This window comes from Ailuropoda melanoleuca, chromosome 6 (assembly GCF_002007445.2).
Source record: "Ailuropoda melanoleuca isolate Jingjing chromosome 6, ASM200744v2, whole genome shotgun sequence".
NCBI lineage: Eukaryota > Metazoa > Chordata > Mammalia > Carnivora > Ursidae > Ailuropoda > Ailuropoda melanoleuca.
In genome coordinates this window covers 14,169,509-14,186,296 of record NC_048223.1, presented here as the reverse complement: position 1 = coordinate 14,186,296, position 16,788 = coordinate 14,169,509, and the positions used below count along the sequence as shown (strand labels likewise).

At 53.9% G+C, this 16,788-nt stretch overlaps 1 protein-coding gene across 2 annotated transcripts in view; it reads right to left on the bottom strand.

Annotated features, from left to right (window-relative positions):
- Window positions 1-512: 512 nt before the first annotated feature.
- SLCO2A1 (solute carrier organic anion transporter family member 2A1) overlaps window positions 513-16,788 on the bottom strand; it is a 79,436-nt gene continuing 63,160 nt past the window's right edge. For both annotated transcript variants that reach the window (XM_034661976.1, XM_034661975.1), the window contains exons 7-14: window positions 15,663-15,741; window positions 14,966-15,130; window positions 13,711-13,900; window positions 11,321-11,486; window positions 9,277-9,440; window positions 6,007-6,071; window positions 3,407-3,530; window positions 513-2,493 (exon numbers count right to left, since the gene is read on the bottom strand). In XM_034661976.1, the coding sequence (XP_034517867.1) occupies window positions 2,373-2,493; window positions 3,407-3,530; window positions 6,007-6,071; window positions 9,277-9,440; window positions 11,321-11,486; window positions 13,711-13,900; window positions 14,966-15,130; window positions 15,663-15,741 (1,074 nt within the window). In that variant the 3' untranslated portion in view covers window positions 513-2,372. The remainder of the gene's footprint in view (window positions 2,494-3,406; window positions 3,531-6,006; window positions 6,072-9,276; window positions 9,441-11,320; window positions 11,487-13,710; window positions 13,901-14,965; window positions 15,131-15,662; window positions 15,742-16,788) is intronic.

The window sequence follows — 16,788 nt, the reverse complement described above, 5'->3', positions numbered from 1 at the left end:
GGAGGGGTTGGGAACCTGTATTTTAACCACATCCTCTATGAGTATCCAGCACTCAAGGAAGTTTGCTCAGCTTTCGAAGTGTTTGCTCTGGAAGTGAAATGAAAGTGACACCATTATGTTCTCTGCCGGCCATCAGGAGAAGATTTGCTGTGGGGAGTTGTAGTATCACTGTGACCAAGTGACTGATGGAGATTATGATGTTGTGATTTGTATCACAGACTTAGCTATTGGCACTCCACTCCACTTATGGATGTCAACTCAAGGCAGGGATCAGACTTTCTGAAAGCCCAGCCCCGTGGGCCTTTGACGGTTATCTGCAGAACTTCACTGAAGGAACAAGGAGCACTGGCTGCCTGCTCTGTACCAGGCTGATGGGTGGAGAGCAGTGGTACCTCCCATCCCTGTGGCCATGCGCCTCTATGGTTGTGGCATGGGCACCGCCTCTGGCCAGAAAAGGCAGGTTCTGTTGGCTCTCTGACAGACACAGATGACAGTACAAATTCATGACCAAGTTACATCAATAGCAAAATTATAATATATTAATAGCAATATCATAATAGAATAGAGGCTTGGGAGGGCAACCAATCTTCCAGAATCTGCAGGTTGGTGTTCATTGTCCGTGAGCTCAGCTGAAGGCAGTGCCTTCAGAATGTGGTTAAATCGCAGAGAGAAGGACCAGGATTAGTTGCAGGGAATCATTCTCCAAGCAGAACCATCTTATATGCTGGAACTGGCCCCTGAGGTTGCACGGAGCCTCCCTTCCTGAGTGAGATCTTTGGAAAAGAGGCCACATGTGGCAGTGGCTTTCACAAAGACTTCAGTCTCGTGGCAGTTTGGCCACTGGCGTACATTTTTTGGCTTACCACCACATAAGCCCTTTCCAGAGGTGGCTTCTGGTATGCTTCTGGAGGGTTCTTCCAAGAGGAGTGGCATTCAAGAGCCGTGTATGGCAGTAACCAGTTCCCAGCTGCTCCAGAGGACATGGCGAGCCAGGTCTCTGTCTGGCCAAGGGCCAGGTGCAGGGGCCATCGGGTGGGACATGGATGGTCAAGATCCTGCTGACAGTCTCTGGGTGTGTGTGCCTCCCCTGCTGCCGCCCACTGAGCACACTCTGGGAGAAGGCCCAGCGTAGATGTCGGCATGTGAGGGGAGATTCTAGGAAAGCCCGCTGGAGAGCCATGTACTAGCACTGCCTTGCACAAAGCTGGTCTGCAATAAATATAATACTTGCTGATGAAAGGCCTCCTTTGTGGACGTCTAACTATGAACCTTTACCACACAGCAGCGGGGTCGCTCAACCCAGGCCCCGGAGGGGCAGCAAGGAGAGGCTGAGAACACGTTGATGAGCACAGGCATGTCTGGGGCCAGGGAAGCCGACCACCCTGGCCTCTAATTTGTGGGCTCACCATCCAGCTTGGCAGCCCCCGAACCAGCCCCCCGCCCCCCAGCTTCATTGCTTGCTCTGCTGACATCTTGGACTGCCTGTCTTTACTCTTTGGCACACAGGGTGAGGTCCAGACAGGAAAGCCCATGTGTGGCCACCTCATCTGCTCCCAAGGAAACTTGGGGAGGGTCTTCCCATCACTCTGAGTTGAGCAGTCTTGTCCTCACATAGAGGGTGTGGGAGGTTGGGCTATTGACTCTTCATGACCCTCCTCAGGTCTTCACCATGGTGTGGCTTTCTTAGCACAGAAGGATCTAGAGTTAACAAGAACAGCATCTGGATGACCTACCCTCGGGGTGTCTTGGTCTCTGCTCTGGTGCCTGAGTGTGGGGTAACTGAGAGGGGACCAGGTGGCCATATTTCCCAACATGGCAGCTTCCAAAATGGCCTTTTGAGGCAGGAAGCAAAAATCTGAGGGGAAGGAGGCAGTCCCTCCTGGGTTCTGTGCTGATGCTGAACCAAGACATAAGGGGAGCTACAGCCAGGCTCTCCTTCCCCTAGCCTGCCTCTGGCCATTCATCATAATCCAGCCTTCTCCCTTTTCCCCCTGGGAAGATAACGCTTTGCTCTCTCCATTTAGGAAGCCAACCCCACCCACAAGGCTGGGGCGGGGGGCAGGGGCTGCCTCAGTGGGCATCCTTGCTGGGGGATCCAGCACTGAGGAGAGCCTAGGCACACAGGAGTGCCTCCCAAGGAGCCGGGGAAGACCTGACCCTCCAGCTCAGTGCCCATCTAGCCAGGTACACAGTGGACTAAGGAATCCTGGGGCAGGTGTGGGGGGACGCGGGGAGGGCAAATGGTGACTGGGGTTTTCTCTAATTTAAAAACAAAACAGAAATGACGTGTTAACATTAGTAAATACAGGCAGGTGTGGAGGGACAGGGTCCACTTTCTGGAGCAGGGCAGCGGCTGGGCCGAGGGTCAAGGGTCAGAGGAAGCCCTCAGCCTTCTCCTGCACGTTGTACTCCTTGTTCTTCTTCACCCGCCAGCTGGTGAACAGGAGCAGCAGGGCACCCAGCGCCTTGTAGCCCACTTGCAGGCCCAGGTACCTGTGGGGCAGGAGAAGACGGCACCAGTGACGGGGTGCGGAGCCTCTGTGGCCCGTGTCCTGGGCCAGGGCCATCAGGAAGAGCGGCATCACTTTCGCAGTGGCCCAGGGAATATGCGTCACTACTCAAGTAAGGATCCATTACCACCCAGGTGGGGACCATGTCCCAGTAGGCATGAGATTCCCAATGCAAAGGTCCTCATCCCTGCACGGGTGATTCCCCAGGGCCAGAGGCAACACTGCAGCCCCAGCCAGTCTGGAGGGTCCAGTCCTCCCAGCATAGCCAAAAGGAGAGGGGTACCTGCTCCTGCCCTCCTGGTGCAGCCCTCTCCCAGCCTTCTCTGCCACTCCCACACTGCTTCCAGACCCTGTTCAGCCCCCTCAAGCCCACTCTCCCCACGGCTTCTGGTCTATGTGATGATGGCAGCAGGTGAGGTGGCTGGAAGGGGTGCAGAACTACTGGAGCTGCAGCGGGACTCGGACTCGCTGAGGCAGGTTAGGCCCTTGACCGCTACCATGAGCCAAGATCGGGCCACCTCTCTCTGAGCAGTGGGAGCTGGCCTGGCATCGTTCCACAGCCATGGCCTTGCCTCAGACTCCAGCCAGCCCCTCTCCCTCTTACAAACTTCTTTCTGCTGTTGCTTTTCCTGAGGGACTGTGGACTAGGGCCCAGCTCCCAGTAGCACGCGAGCACACACGCGCGCACACACACGTACATGCGCACACTCCATCACATGGATGGCTCTCTGTCACCAGTGACCCCTGCTCCCTGTCCATGGCAGCACCCGTCTGGGCCTGTCCCTTGGGAGCCCGGCAGCCCCCACAAGGGGCACCGCAGCGGATGGCTGCCCTCTGCTCTGGCCTGGTGCCTGACACCCCCCATCCTGGACCACAGCGGCATGCGGGGCCCTCACCTGTCTCGGAGAGCATCGTTGTCATAGTAGGCACAGGCCCCACGTCTCCCGGAGCACTGCGAGCCCCACCTGATGCAGGAGTAGTCGATGGTGAGGCCGTACAGGGCTGGAGATGGCAGCCAGGCTGGCGTCAGCGGGAAGAGAGTTCAGAGAGCCCAGGTTACACGGAGCTGCAGGCAGGGGTGCCCAGCAAGGTGGGGAGCGAGCCCCTCCCACCAGTGCCCCTGCATGGTTCCCATGAACGAGAGCGGCTCCGCCCCACCCCTGGGAACCACAGTGACTTTAGAAAGCCAAATCATTTTCTGTGAAGCCTGAACTCCTCTTTCACCAGAGGCTTAGAAGAGAAAAGGGACCTGAGCCATCCTTTCAGGGCAGTGAGTCACAGAGGTCACCTAGTGGCCAGCTCAGAGAGACGACATGATGCTCACACTGGATTGGCCTCAAGTGGAGATATGCTGACCTCCACCATGTGGCAGGGGTCTCCTCAGGGCATTGAGTCCTCACATCCTCACAGGGCCTGGAGGTGGGTGGGTGCCCTCGTTCTAAGGAGGAAGGTGGGCATGGCCAGCTCATGCTTGCATAGCCAAGAGGGTCAGAGCTAGCCTTTGAACCCTGGTTTCCTCGAAGCCCATGCTCTTCCACTATACCAGGCTGCCCAGCTGGCTTAGACAACTCCCCCAGAAGACCCCCGACACCCTGGCTGCTCAAAGCCTCTACCCCAGGCCCCTGAACTTCCCCACAACTGACTGGTGAGACCTGATCCAGCAGACGCTATGCCTTCCTGCTGTTAAATATTCGGAATGACCCCTGTATTGTTAGCTACAGTTCTAGGCAGTCACGGAACTGGGGAGGGATTTGTCCAGGATCCACAGCCTGAACCACTATGTTCAGAACAGCCTCGCTGACTCTGTTGAGGGCCCTGTGAACAGCTGCTTCAGGAGGAAAGAAGGAGGAGATCTGCTTGTGGTTCCACCCATAAGTGGGAACCTTTGAGAACCTCTCTACTCAGACCCTGCTCATTTCCAAATCTCCAGATAAGAAGGGGATGGAAACTGGCCACAGGGATTGTCCACCAAGGATGCTACCCTAAATAGAAATGAAGTCCAGAAACATTTTCAGCCAAGTCCCAGTGGGTAATTTTTAAAACTTGCTGGGTTTTATCCATGTGAAGTCCTTCTTTCTACCTCAGAGTGCGATTGCGTTCTTGGGGATGAATGGAATGCCTCCAGCCCAGATTTTCTAACTGTGATCCCGTATCGAGTTGTCTGAGCTCAAGTGACAAAACAAAGGCAGCAGGTGCCATGAGCGGTGGGACAGTGGTGGTTTTCTAGGTGGCTGGGAGAAGCTCTTCAGAGTCCATCCTGGCCGCTGGCTGCGCTGGGCTTCCTTCCCAGCAGAGGTCTCAGAGCAAGCTACACATGAGTTACGCGTGACAAGAAGGACCTGTGATGACAGCAGTGCCTCTGCCACCAGGACAGGGTAGACGCCGCTGCCCTGCATCCTCCATGCTGGTAACACAGGCCTGAGCAGCGGGCTCTCCAGAGGCAGTGCTGGGATGAGGGCAGCAGGTGGCTCGACACTGAGAAATCCCATGGAAGAGGCTGGTTTGGTCCTCATCATCTGCACTCCTCACCCAACCTTTGTGGGAGAGGGCCCTGCAAAGGTTCACGCTCAGCAGGCCCCAGATGGACATCACCGACCCAGACCAGAACGATAATGGAAGCCGCTGGAGAGCCAAGTGCAGCCTGGCTTCCGGATAACAAGGCACAGTGGGCTCTGCGGGGATTTCAGCATTGGTGGTCAGCAAGTCCCTCCACCGCAGCTGCCATACTCCCCACAGCCGCGTGCACCCACTGGGTCCTTAATCAATACTCAGTTGAATGCAGTCCCTTTACTTGGCTTACCCGGCACTGCGAGGGCCTGCATATTACTGCCCAGATGGGTCAAGAAGGAATGGTCCAGCATAAGCCTCCGGGAAAGGGCAGGCGAGGGGCACGCATGTCCCACCCCCGCCCCAGCCCATGCCCCGAGGGAGGGCTGGGTGTTCCCCACTCCCTGAGGGCAGCTGGCCCTCCTGGGGGGCATTACTGATCATTTGCACAGGGCTCCGTTTCTCCATGGGCTCTGGGCCGCTTGAGCGAGCATAAGCCAGGTTTGCCGGCAGAGGGCCCCGCATGGAGAAACATTTGCTGAACAGAGGCAAGAGGAGTGAGCGTGGGAGGGAAGCCAGGGCTGGGCTCAGCTGCTGTTCTGGCTGGGACAGGAATGCAGGGTTTTGTTCCTACAGCCAGTTCTTGGAGAGAGATGAAAAAAATACCTGCCTCCAATTCTTTATTAGGTATTCTCAGCTGTGTCCACTTTTCATTTTTCTTACATAGTTTTGTTTGGAATTAATGCCATAGATGGAATCTTTCCTAACCTCAAGTAACGGGGAAACCACCCATATAGGGTCTTGGCCTTTGCTGATGTGCTGATGATGTACGGCCTCTCCTTACAGCAGAGATGAGACAGGGCTTCCCTCAGGCCCACCCTGCACCTCACAGCCCTCCGATGCCCTGGCGCTGCCCCTCAGGAACGAAGGGGGCATCTCAGACACTCACCCAGCAGGCGCATCAGCAGGAACTGCACCCCAATGGCAAATGACTTTTCCTCCTGGTTCACCACACTGAAAAGGAAGGTAGGGAGTCAGCAGCCAGGGGACTCGGGGCTGTGCCTTGACTCAGTCAGGGGCAGCCAGCCTCAGAGCATGCGAGAACCCACCCTCGAGTGGCCTCACAGCCACCTGGCTGGCTGGAGTGCTCCTGTTGTTGGCATCGGCGGTTCCCAAAGCATGACGGCTGGGCTGGCAGCATGCATGCCCATCCCCGGGAACTCGTTAGAAATGCAGATTCTCTTGCCCTATCTTAAACCTAAGAGTCAGGTCACTGGGGGTGGGGTCCAGCCATCCCTGCTTTAGGAGGCCCTCCAGGAGATTCTGCTGCACACTCAAATTTGAGAACCTTCAGTCTCTGTGATTTTCAGGGCTTCCCGTGCCCCCTTCAAGAGGCAGAGGGCAGAAGAGGCTGGGAATGGAGAGAAGGATGGGGAAGGGTGTGTTCACAGTGGCAGGTCTGAACAGCTCCCATAGAGTGTGAATAGCAATAAAGACAGCCCTGATGAAAGTATAATTAAGGCCCCTGTGTGCAACTAAAAGAATCCTTCACCTGGGGCCAGCTCCGTGGGCGTGTGGCCTGTGCAGCCTCCCGGGGCCCTGCCCTCAGAAACGCCCTGGGTTTGTTTAATGCTCTGCTGTGGCTGTCTTGAGATTCTTAATAATTTTGGAACGAGGAGCCTCCAATTTTCATTTTGCACTGGGTCCTACAAATGCTATAGCCGGGCTTGCCCCTACCCTTCTTCCCTCAAGAGAGGACAAGGATTTGGCTGAGGAAGGAGATTCACTGAGAGATGGGGAATCTATCTGGTGGTGGTATTGCCAGGCCCTGCCATCCCAGCTGGGCAGGGGGCAGAGAGGGAGGACACCCCAGCCATAAGGTGGGGAGCTAGAAGGTGGCCTACAGAGGCACCAGGCTTCTCATGTTCTGAACACCCACACTCCTGGGTGGGTGGCTGTGGGGGAAGGGCATTTGGGGCAGAGGGGACATCAGGGAAGGGAACTCTGAGGGAATATCCAGGTCTCTGCACACATTTTGTTCCAGCCCCGCAGTCCTGCTGGCAAAGTGGAAAGGGACCCTCTTCCAGTTCCTCTGAAGGATGGCCCAGTGAAAACAATACTCAGGCTTGAGGCACCCACTTGGGACCCCCCGCCCCAATGGAAAGTGCCTCAAATCTCAATCTAATGGATGCTCTCTTTATGCCCACAGGTCCCTCCCGTGGCCCAAATTCATAATAGTCCTGGTCATTGTCCCTGGGCAGACACCCCTAGATTCTGGACTGAACGGGGCTCAGGCACCCTAGTTTGGCTTCTGATGGACAGCTTGAGCCCCTTCTGGTGTCTGCCCTCTCCGGCTGTGAACTAACTCACGTTTGGACCACTCTCTCCTTCCACATCTCTGGTGAACCTTCCCTCCCAGGCTGTATTTCCATGCCTGGTTGGGGGCCAGGGTACAAATAATACTTGGATCGCCTGCAAGGTCATTTTTAAGCCTCACCTTCACACTAGTATCCATTCTGATTTATCTTTAAATGAATTCTGTAACCTCTAGTTTTGCTCCAGCCCCTGAGCAGACTTAGAAGGGAGAGGTTTCCTAGGGAAGCCCATCCTGTGGTTGAAGTGATGCTCCTCTGCCACAGCTTCCCTGGCCCTGGGGCTCGAGGGAATCCTCTGGAGGCGGACTGACAGGGACTTCCCCTTACCTGCTGCTCAGGAACTTCCCTGTGAAATATCCTTATCCCGTTCCCTCTCCTCATCACGGCCACCCACAGATATTCCCCCGGGTTAGAGGGTCCACCATGGCCCATCTGGCCCTGGTGCAAGAGGTAACCCTGCTCAAGGGCTTTGATGAAAGCGGCGGCGCTTGGAATGCGCCAGGTGGGGAGTGGTAGAAAGAGGGTGCTGATGGTGTTGGCGGGGGCAGTATGCTGTGGCTCTGAGCATCCCCACACGTTCCTGTGGGATAGGCTAAGAACACAAGGTGCTGACTGCTCTTTTCCTGGGCCATTTCTCAGGGTTGTGGTTGCAATGAGCAACCTGGAGGCGTGGGGTAAAAGCTTACCTTAGACCAAGAGCAGGCTTGGTCTATGTAGGTGGTGGCTGTCAGTGTTCCTCACTGTGACAGAAGCTCACTACATGTGAAGAATACACCTTGGTACTTCAGGTCGCTCCGTGGGATGTGGGGCACAAGGATAAATGATGCAAGGTTCCTGCTCTTTGCATGCACCTGTGAGTAACAGTCCTTTGTCTTTGAACCAGGAGTCTCATGGTTCAGTCTCTAGGCCTGACCTGCCAGCATTCTTGAAACAGTAACAAAACAGGAGCTTGGTAGTTTGCAAGCTAACTTGTCAATAGGGCAAAATCCCAGGCCCTGACAGGTGGCTGCTTCTGTTCTTTATCTCCTAGTCTTTTGGGGGAAAATAGCTCATTGGCACCTAGCTAGCTGTTAATAATTCTTAGAACTTGGTTAACAGTGATAATTAACCAATATATAGAGCACCTTATATTTACAAAGCAATTTATCGGGTAATCCTGACACCAGTCCTTTGTGGTCAATATCATTAACTTCCTTTCATAAATGAGGAAACTGAGACTCAGTGAGGTTGGCAACATCCCAGGACATCCAGCCAGTGTATGGCAGAGCTGGGCCTTTGACCCTAGCGCTGGGCATCCAGATCCTGTGTTTTTCCCTCTGCTCTCAAGGGGGGGTGAGGACAGGAAAGAGGTGGGCAGGGGTGGGTTAGGTGAACTTGGTTGAAATGTTGTTTTCTCTTTGGCAGAGGGTGAGGTGAAGGAAGGGTCAATTCCCTCTCAAAACCTCAGAGGCATTCCACTGCCACTGTAATGGGACACCTCTGCTCTCCCCTCCCACCTTGGCCAGCCTCTCCCTTCTGACCTGAGAACTTGGTCCTGGCTCCTGGCACACTGGGCTTTTCTTATTTTCATCCTTTTTCAAAGCCCTCATTCTATCTCTGGAACCTTCCACATTTGTCCCCTTGATTTTGTACATTTAACTGAATTCTCTTCCTTCCTCTTAGTTCTTTAAGGATTTAAACATAAGTGAATCTTCAAACATTTCCACAGTGTGGAGCTAGGCAGCCTGGCTTCCTGGAGGCTCAGCCATTCATGGCTCTGCCCTCCCCGGGATGTGGTCTCTCAGTGGCAGGAAAGGAGGAGAGACAGAAGCGGGGCATCGTGGGGGACGGAGAGGCGCACTCACCGCAGAACCATCATGTAGAGCGGGTTGTGAGAGATGCAGGCAATGAGGGCCACGAAGGAGATGAGGAAGATGGCCGGCAGCAGGAAGTGGGCACAGGGGATGGGACATGATCCCGTCTTGGCTGAAGAGGACGCCCCGGTCACACAGCTGCAGTTCAGATACGTCTGGAAAGGGGGGGGGGGAGGGGAAGATCTGCTGTCATCATCATCGCACCTCCACACACTTCAAACGCCAGTACCAGATCCAGCCAGAGTCCCTCAGGTTTGGGGAGCTGGGCGATGCTGCGTGTGGAGGCTGGAGAGCAGACCTGGTGAGGTTTTCAAGGTGCCCCACAGATACAACCTCTGACCACTGTTTGGGCCATCAAAACCATCTTCACCACAACCGGTCATGGAGCATGGGCTGGGTCCCTCCTGCAGTTCCACCCTTCACCTGTCAGGCCTTTGCCAGAGCTTCCTGAGAGGAACTCCTCCTGTCCGTGAAGGACCCAGGGAAGAGGTCTGTAGCTCCAGTCTGCAAGTTCATATGGTTCAGCACTCCTGTACAACTGGCCTTGGGGGCTACTGCCCATGTCAGGTGGTCTTCACCCTACTTCTCATAGCATCTGATGGACTAACCTGTGACCATTTAAATCTCATAGCACTTACAAGGCTAGGACTGGAACAAATGAGCTAATATGCTTCCTTCTGGCAGACAGCAGGAACTATACACCCTCTTTATTTTGGCTGCCGGGAAGCTCAGAAATAAGTTATATACAATAGGGCTGTTATTTCCCTTAGTCTGCATTTTTTAACACAGATTTTTTTCCCCTTATAATTTATATTATGTGTCTTTTCTTGATATGATGCTAAGGGATTTGTGTTGTTGTTGGAAACCTGTCAGGATGATTTCTGGAAGTAGATGAGTCAGAGGTAAGTAAATAAAGATAAGAAAACCACAGAAGCTACCAGACTCCTCCGACTGGAAGACAATGGAAAGACCATCTATTTGCGCTCTTTGGCCTCCCTCTGCCACCAGAGGTGGCTGTAGGAGCAGTCTTGCCCTGTGCTCTCGGAGGAGGATGCTAAGTGGAGGCTAGCCTTGTCCATGCCCTCCACATGGGCTTAAGGGAATGAGGCACGTTCTTCTCCTTAGGGCATCCTTAGCAGAGCTGCACGGACTTCCCATTGCTCTTAGGAGAAGGCACATCCAACTCCTAGGCCTGACCTGCCCAGCCTTGGCCTGGGTGTGACATGCTTCTCAGCGCTGACCCTGGCCTTCTCTGCTTTCTCCTGTGCCCGGCTCAGTCATGCCCTTGAGACTTGCACTTGCTGTTTTTTTACCTGGAATGCTTCACTTCCAGGACTTCCTAGGGCTTTCTTCTTCTGGTTGTTCAGTTCTAATGTCACCTCCTCAGGGAGGCCCCCAGGAACGAGAGAGCCTAGTCATTAAATCTCTCCATGGCATGGGTTACATTCTAAAACTACCTTGTACATTTATTTGATGGAACGCAAACCCGACGAGAGCAGGGACCTTGTCTGATGGGTTCCCACTGAGTCCTCAACACCCGTGGCTGTGCTGGCTGTTCACTAAGTATTTGTTGAATAACTGAACAGATGTCTTGACTTGGTTTGCTGCTGGCTGACCCTAGAAGCCAGGAGCCATAGCCCCCAGAGGGCTAGTAGAACCTCACCTCGTGGGCCCAGTGAACATGGGCTACACAAGTGGAAGACTGGTGGCCAGGAGATACATGACCTGAACAGATGTACCCCAGACTGAGGCAAGGTCTTGGGTTCTAGTCCCACATCTGCCCCTAAATAGCTGCATGACTTCAGGCCAGTTGTATAGCTACATGTCAGGGCTGAGGGGTTCAACCAAATGCCCTAGATCACACTTCCCGCTCTAATCGTCAGGGTTCAGAAGAGAGGGTGGGTGTGGCCCAGAGGCCAGGAGGCTGGGAACGAGCGTGGCACGGGTGGCATTCTGACCATCCTGGAGCCGAAGAGCAGTGTGCGAGGGCAGGCGCTGAGCGTAGAGACCCCCACGGGGCTTCTCCTGCCCTTACCAGCTGCTTGGAGGCCATGGAGCTGAAGTTGACGTTGCTGCAGCCGGCATGGCATGGCGAGAGGTACTCTACTCCGTTGTCCCCACACACTGGGTGGAAGATGGCGTCTGGGCACGAGCAGTGCCTGCGGCAGGCAAGAGGCTGCAGATGTATAGAACTTGATGTCCTGCCAGCAAAACAGGAAACGGGGAATCAAACAAAGCAAGACCAAAGAGAAACCTCCCCACGCCAGCCCAGCATGAGATCCCCGGCTGGTTAGTGTGCCTGTGTGTCTCTGCTTGTCTTGGGCCAGCGCCACCCTGGGATCTGAATTATACCTATTGGAGCCAGTGGTGAGTTGACTCAGTGCTCATGGCACCAGCAACTGCTGGCCAGAAAGACTTGGTCTGCAAACCCCACACTGCAGAAGAGCATCAAGATAACCCACCCACCAACCGACCCACCAACCAACCAGGACTCTGATGAAAGAGACGGCAGATGCCACAGCAAAGTCACAGGCAGTATTTCCCTTCTCTTCTCCTCCACCCAGGCTCGGGCCCCTGGTCACTGTGCCCGCCCCCACGCTACAATCCAGGGGGTTTCACCAGCTGATCTCACCATTCCCACCATCCTCCTCATCTGACATTCATAATCGTTCTCTGGGGGAAGAGGGGGTTGGGATAGGCTGACAAATCACAGACGGGGGCTCTGCTACAATTACACTGCTGATGGTTAACATTAATGGGGTATCTCTTACGTGCCAGGCACAGTGCCCAAGACTTTTCATGCTGCCATCACGACAACTCTACAATGAATCACATTCCTTTCGTGATGAGAAAACTGAAGACTAGAAAAGTAACTTTTGCCAACTACAAAAGCACTGTGCCAGAACTCACCCCAGTCTGATGACAAAGCCCTGTGCTAAAAACTCCCCGTGGGGGGCGCGCCTGGGTGGCTCAGTCAGTTAGGCATCTGACTCATGACTTCAGCTCAGGTCGTGATCTCAGGGTCTTGGGATCCAGCCCTGCTGTTAGGCTCTGTGCTCAGCAGGGAGTCTGCTGGAGTTTCTCTTTCCCTCTCCCCTTCCCCTTGCTCATTTTCTCTCAAATAAATAAATAAATCTTTTTTTTATTTTTAAATTTTTAAAAAAGATTTTATTTATTTATTTGAGAGAGAGAAAGCAAAAGCGGGGGGAGGGGCAGAGGGAGAAGCAGACTCCCCGCTGAGCAGGGAGGCAGACATGGGGCTCAATTCCAAGATGATGGGATCATGACCTGAGCTGAAGGCGGATGCTTAACCAACTGAGCCACCCATGCGATCCTAAATAAATAAATCTTAAAAAAAAAAAAAAAAAAAGCTAGTGAGAACCACCCAAAGGCTCAAGATCTTTCTTCTTGGCTTCTCTCAATCCATAGTCAGCCTGTAGAAGAATACAAACCGGATGGGGGGTTGTGCCCCAAGCAACCCTCCCTTCCCTCGCACCCCTTCTCTCCTTCACCCATCAAAGACAAAAGACAGCATTTCAAAGAAAAAGAGAAAACACCAAGCCTGAAAGGCACAGTTTCTCCAAACTTTGCAACCTCATTAGGCAAAACCTAAAAGAAGAGGTGGTTGGAAGGGGCACCCAGGAAAAAATAAATGCTCCTTGTTCAGCACCCTCCACTCATGGGCCTCTAAAGCTCTTCCTGAACATGAAGCCAGTCTTAAAACTCTGGACCAGGTTGCCTTATGCAAACTGACAGGTATACTTTACCTGCCCTCTTCCTCACCTGCCCTAATTTTTTGAGTCTGCCATCACTTCCATTGTTCTTTCCCAGATCTTTTCAAGTCCCCTTCTCTCATCTTTCTCCAGCAGCTCAAGGAGACTTTGTAATTGTAGCCGGCACAGAGCTGATGCTAAACATAGCTTATTTCCTGGTTCCTGAGGCTCACGGCCCTACAGATTCATCCTGAAACCAAACTAATTAGTTTTTGGTGCTTCTTAAAAAACAGAGCCCTGACCCTGATTGCCGGTGGCCCACTAGGACCCTCCGATTTCTTCTCATCATTGAGCATATGCTTCAAGACCTCATTTTCTTTTTTTTATTTTTTTTTAAAGATTTATTTATTTATTAGACAGAGAGAGACAGCAGGGGGAGTGGGAGAGGAAGAAGCAGGCTCCCAGTGGAGAAGCCTGACGTGGGGCTCGATCCTGGAACGCCGAGATCACGCCCTGAGCCGAAGGCAGACGCTTTACGACTGCGCCACCCAGGCGCCCCAAGACCTCATTTTCTAAGCTGCCATGTAAGAGATTATATCAAAAAGTGAAAAGGAGAGAAGAGAGTTGAGGAAGCAAAGAGGAAGATGTATGGCAGCTAGATCCAGGCTCTGGCCTCAGCAAAGGGGATCTTCTCACCTCTCGTTCCCATTACCTGGGGGGATAGACCTCCGCTACAGTGGGGGTGGAGCATCCCATGAAGAAGAGAGGGGCGCAGAGGACCATGGAGATGGTGATGATGGTGGCAGCCACGCGGGGAATGGTTTGCAGAGAGAAAACAAAACGTTTCATGAGGATTCCTCCAAACAGCATCCCCAAGGCTGCGGCAGGAAGGTTCACAGCACCTACAGATAAAGAGAAGCTGGTCTGGGTGCACAGGACTGGGAGTGGGGGCAGGGCACGGACGCTGAGCTGAACCATGGACAAGGGGGCATGGCTACTTGAAGGAACATTTGATACATTCAATTGCAGTGCTAATAGCTGACATTAATTGAGCACTTACTGTTTGCCAGGCACATCTACAGAGTTATCCTGACTTATCAGATTGCCCTGCTTGTGCAAAGAATAAAGAAACAAGTGGAGCCCTTGTAGCCAGAGGGATGTGGGTTGAAGTTGCATTTATTAAGCACCTTTCATTACCTGGCCCCTCATTGCATTCTCACTGTGACCTCATGGGTCACACAGTGGTGCCCCTGTCTGATGTGCTAGCTGGTGACTGAAGGCTAAAAGGATGAGGTCAGAGCCAAGGCCCTGACCACCTTGCCACATCCATATGGACAGAATCACCTGCGGCCTGGGCTCAGTAGTTCACTTTGGTACTTGGTGGGACCACATCAGTGCTTCGCAATCTCAGCTGCACAAAATAGCAATGCTGGCCCCCACCCAGAGATTCTGCTTTCATTGGCCGAGCATGGAGCCTGGGTGTCTGTATTTTTTTAAAAAGTTGTCCAGGGGATTCTAAAGTGCAGCCAGGGTGGAGAATCACTGGGCCACATATTCCTTACCCAAGTGAATGTATTCAAGTCCTTGGTGAAGAAGGGGAAAAAAACCATGAGGCATTTTGCCTAACACCAAATTCTACCTTCTTTCTTTCCTCTGTTGCCCCTGATGATGTCAGAGCCTTTGGGAGGCTGTCAGGCTTCCAGCCCCTCTGACGGGGAGGAAGGCAGACCCTAGCCTCCACCCACCCCTGCCTGGAATGATAGGGGCCCCAGAAATCTGCCAAGAACATTCTAGATTGGTAACCAGGAAAAATGTCCTTAAAATTCTTTCCTCTGGGCCAGTCCTCCTCTGGCTCTTGTCTGTGTCCGGTCTGGCCTCGCCCATCCCTGGATGGGCGGAGGAGGGCCCAGCTGCTCCCTCAGGCAGGGCCTCCCAGCTCCTGCAGCGCCCTCACCCTCCAGACTCACCAATGAGGAAGTTGGCATAGGCCGCAGAGGCGCCATACTGCTTCTCCAGGAACTTGTTGAGGAATGTGGAGAGGCCAGCAATGACAGAGGAGAAGGTGCACTGGGCCAGGACCACCAGCATGAAGAGTGGGTTCATCAACAGCCTCAGGAAGATGCGGGGAAAGCCTGCAAACAGATGGCTGTCAGGGGCCGGGCCCTCATGGCAGTCATCACAGGGGTACCTTGGGACTAGTCCCTGCCCTTCCTCCTCCTCCGGGCAGCCCTCCTTTCTCCCTCAGGGCAGATCTGAAGCACCAAGATGTTCAGTGGCCAGGGGCACACAGCCGCTCGACTCCCACTCAACACGCTCATGGGCTAAGTAAAGTGAGGATGTGCCTAGAAGATAAAGGGCGAAGGCTGGATAGAAATAGAGCTAACATTGGGAACATCCTCACATGACAGCCACCTCCATGTGAAAGGAGGGGAGAGAACACGGGGGCCGGACCACGGAGGCGGGGCTGTCTCTGCTTAAATCTGAGTCTCCTGGAACTTGCATAGAAGCAGTCACCAGGACCCCTGGCAGAGCCCCTCCTGCGAGGTGGGACCACCTGCTCTTACTGCCCCTTACCACACACCACACCACATGGGGTGGGGTACCCCCTGAACCCCACCTGAAGCCAGCTCCCCCCCCACCCCAGGACTTTGGTGGGTCAGTTACGTTTAATGAAATCCACCAGGGAGCTTCTTGTCTTGACCTCGTCCATCTTCCTTGCCTCATCCACTATGGCAGGAGACCTCTGCAGGCAGCAAAGAGGGTGAATGTGAAAGGCCCAGGCTCCCTGTAGTGACCCTTCCCTGGGCCCTTGCCCCTTGCTCCTCCTCGTCTCAGTGGCTCAGAGACGGGCAGCATTGAGCTGCCTCGGGTGTGTGTGGGAGGGTGCCCAGAGAATGCTCTCTTGAACCAAATGCCACCTGCCTGGCAGTGAGCCCAGTGCTGTGGCTGCCTGCCAGCATACATCCATGCCAATGCCTCCTGAGACTCCTCTGGGCATGTTATTCATATCTAACTTTCCCTTGATGGATGCCCAAATGTGTCCAATCAGATCTCACCCCTTGTCTGTCTGTCATGGCAACACTTCCTCCCCATCCTCGGATTCCAGGGGCTGCAGGCTTCTGGGGTACACTGGTCTAGAATGACCTCTGCTTCCAGCTCTTTCTTTCTAGCTCCTTTATAGAGTCCCTGCTTTCTTCTGGGTGCAAAGTTGAGTCCTGCTCAAGGCTCCATCCTGGCCCCTGGCCCACACTTTCTACTCATACCACCTCAGTGAGCTTGCCTACCTCTTGTGAACTCGTCAGCTGCAAATCTGAACCCCTACACAAAGCGTGCCAGCCTCCCAAGCTCTGATGCCACCAGGGCTCCCCAGAGGAACGCGCCACCAGGCCCGCGAGTTCCCATGCACTGAGTCCTTACTCCACACCAGGCACCGTGCCCAGCCTTCCACACGCGTCGACACTCCTCACGGCCTCCTCGGAGACAGGTGCTCTATCTCCAGTATTTTAAAGGAAACTTAGAAATAAGGAAACTTGCCCAAGATCACTCAGCATCTGGACTCACACTCAGGTTTGCCTGACCCCAAACCACCAAGATGCACTGACAACCTCTGAAATTCTTCCCCGAGACAAGTGGCGGCTCTCCCACCCCTGCCCCTCCTCCCACAGCTCAGCCTAGATCTCACACACCTCATTGCTAAACACTGAGCTCTGGCTCTGGCTCAAAACCTTGGTGTTAACTTCAGCCCCCTTCTCCTCCACTCTGCCCGCTGCTGAGTCCTCGGCACCCTCTC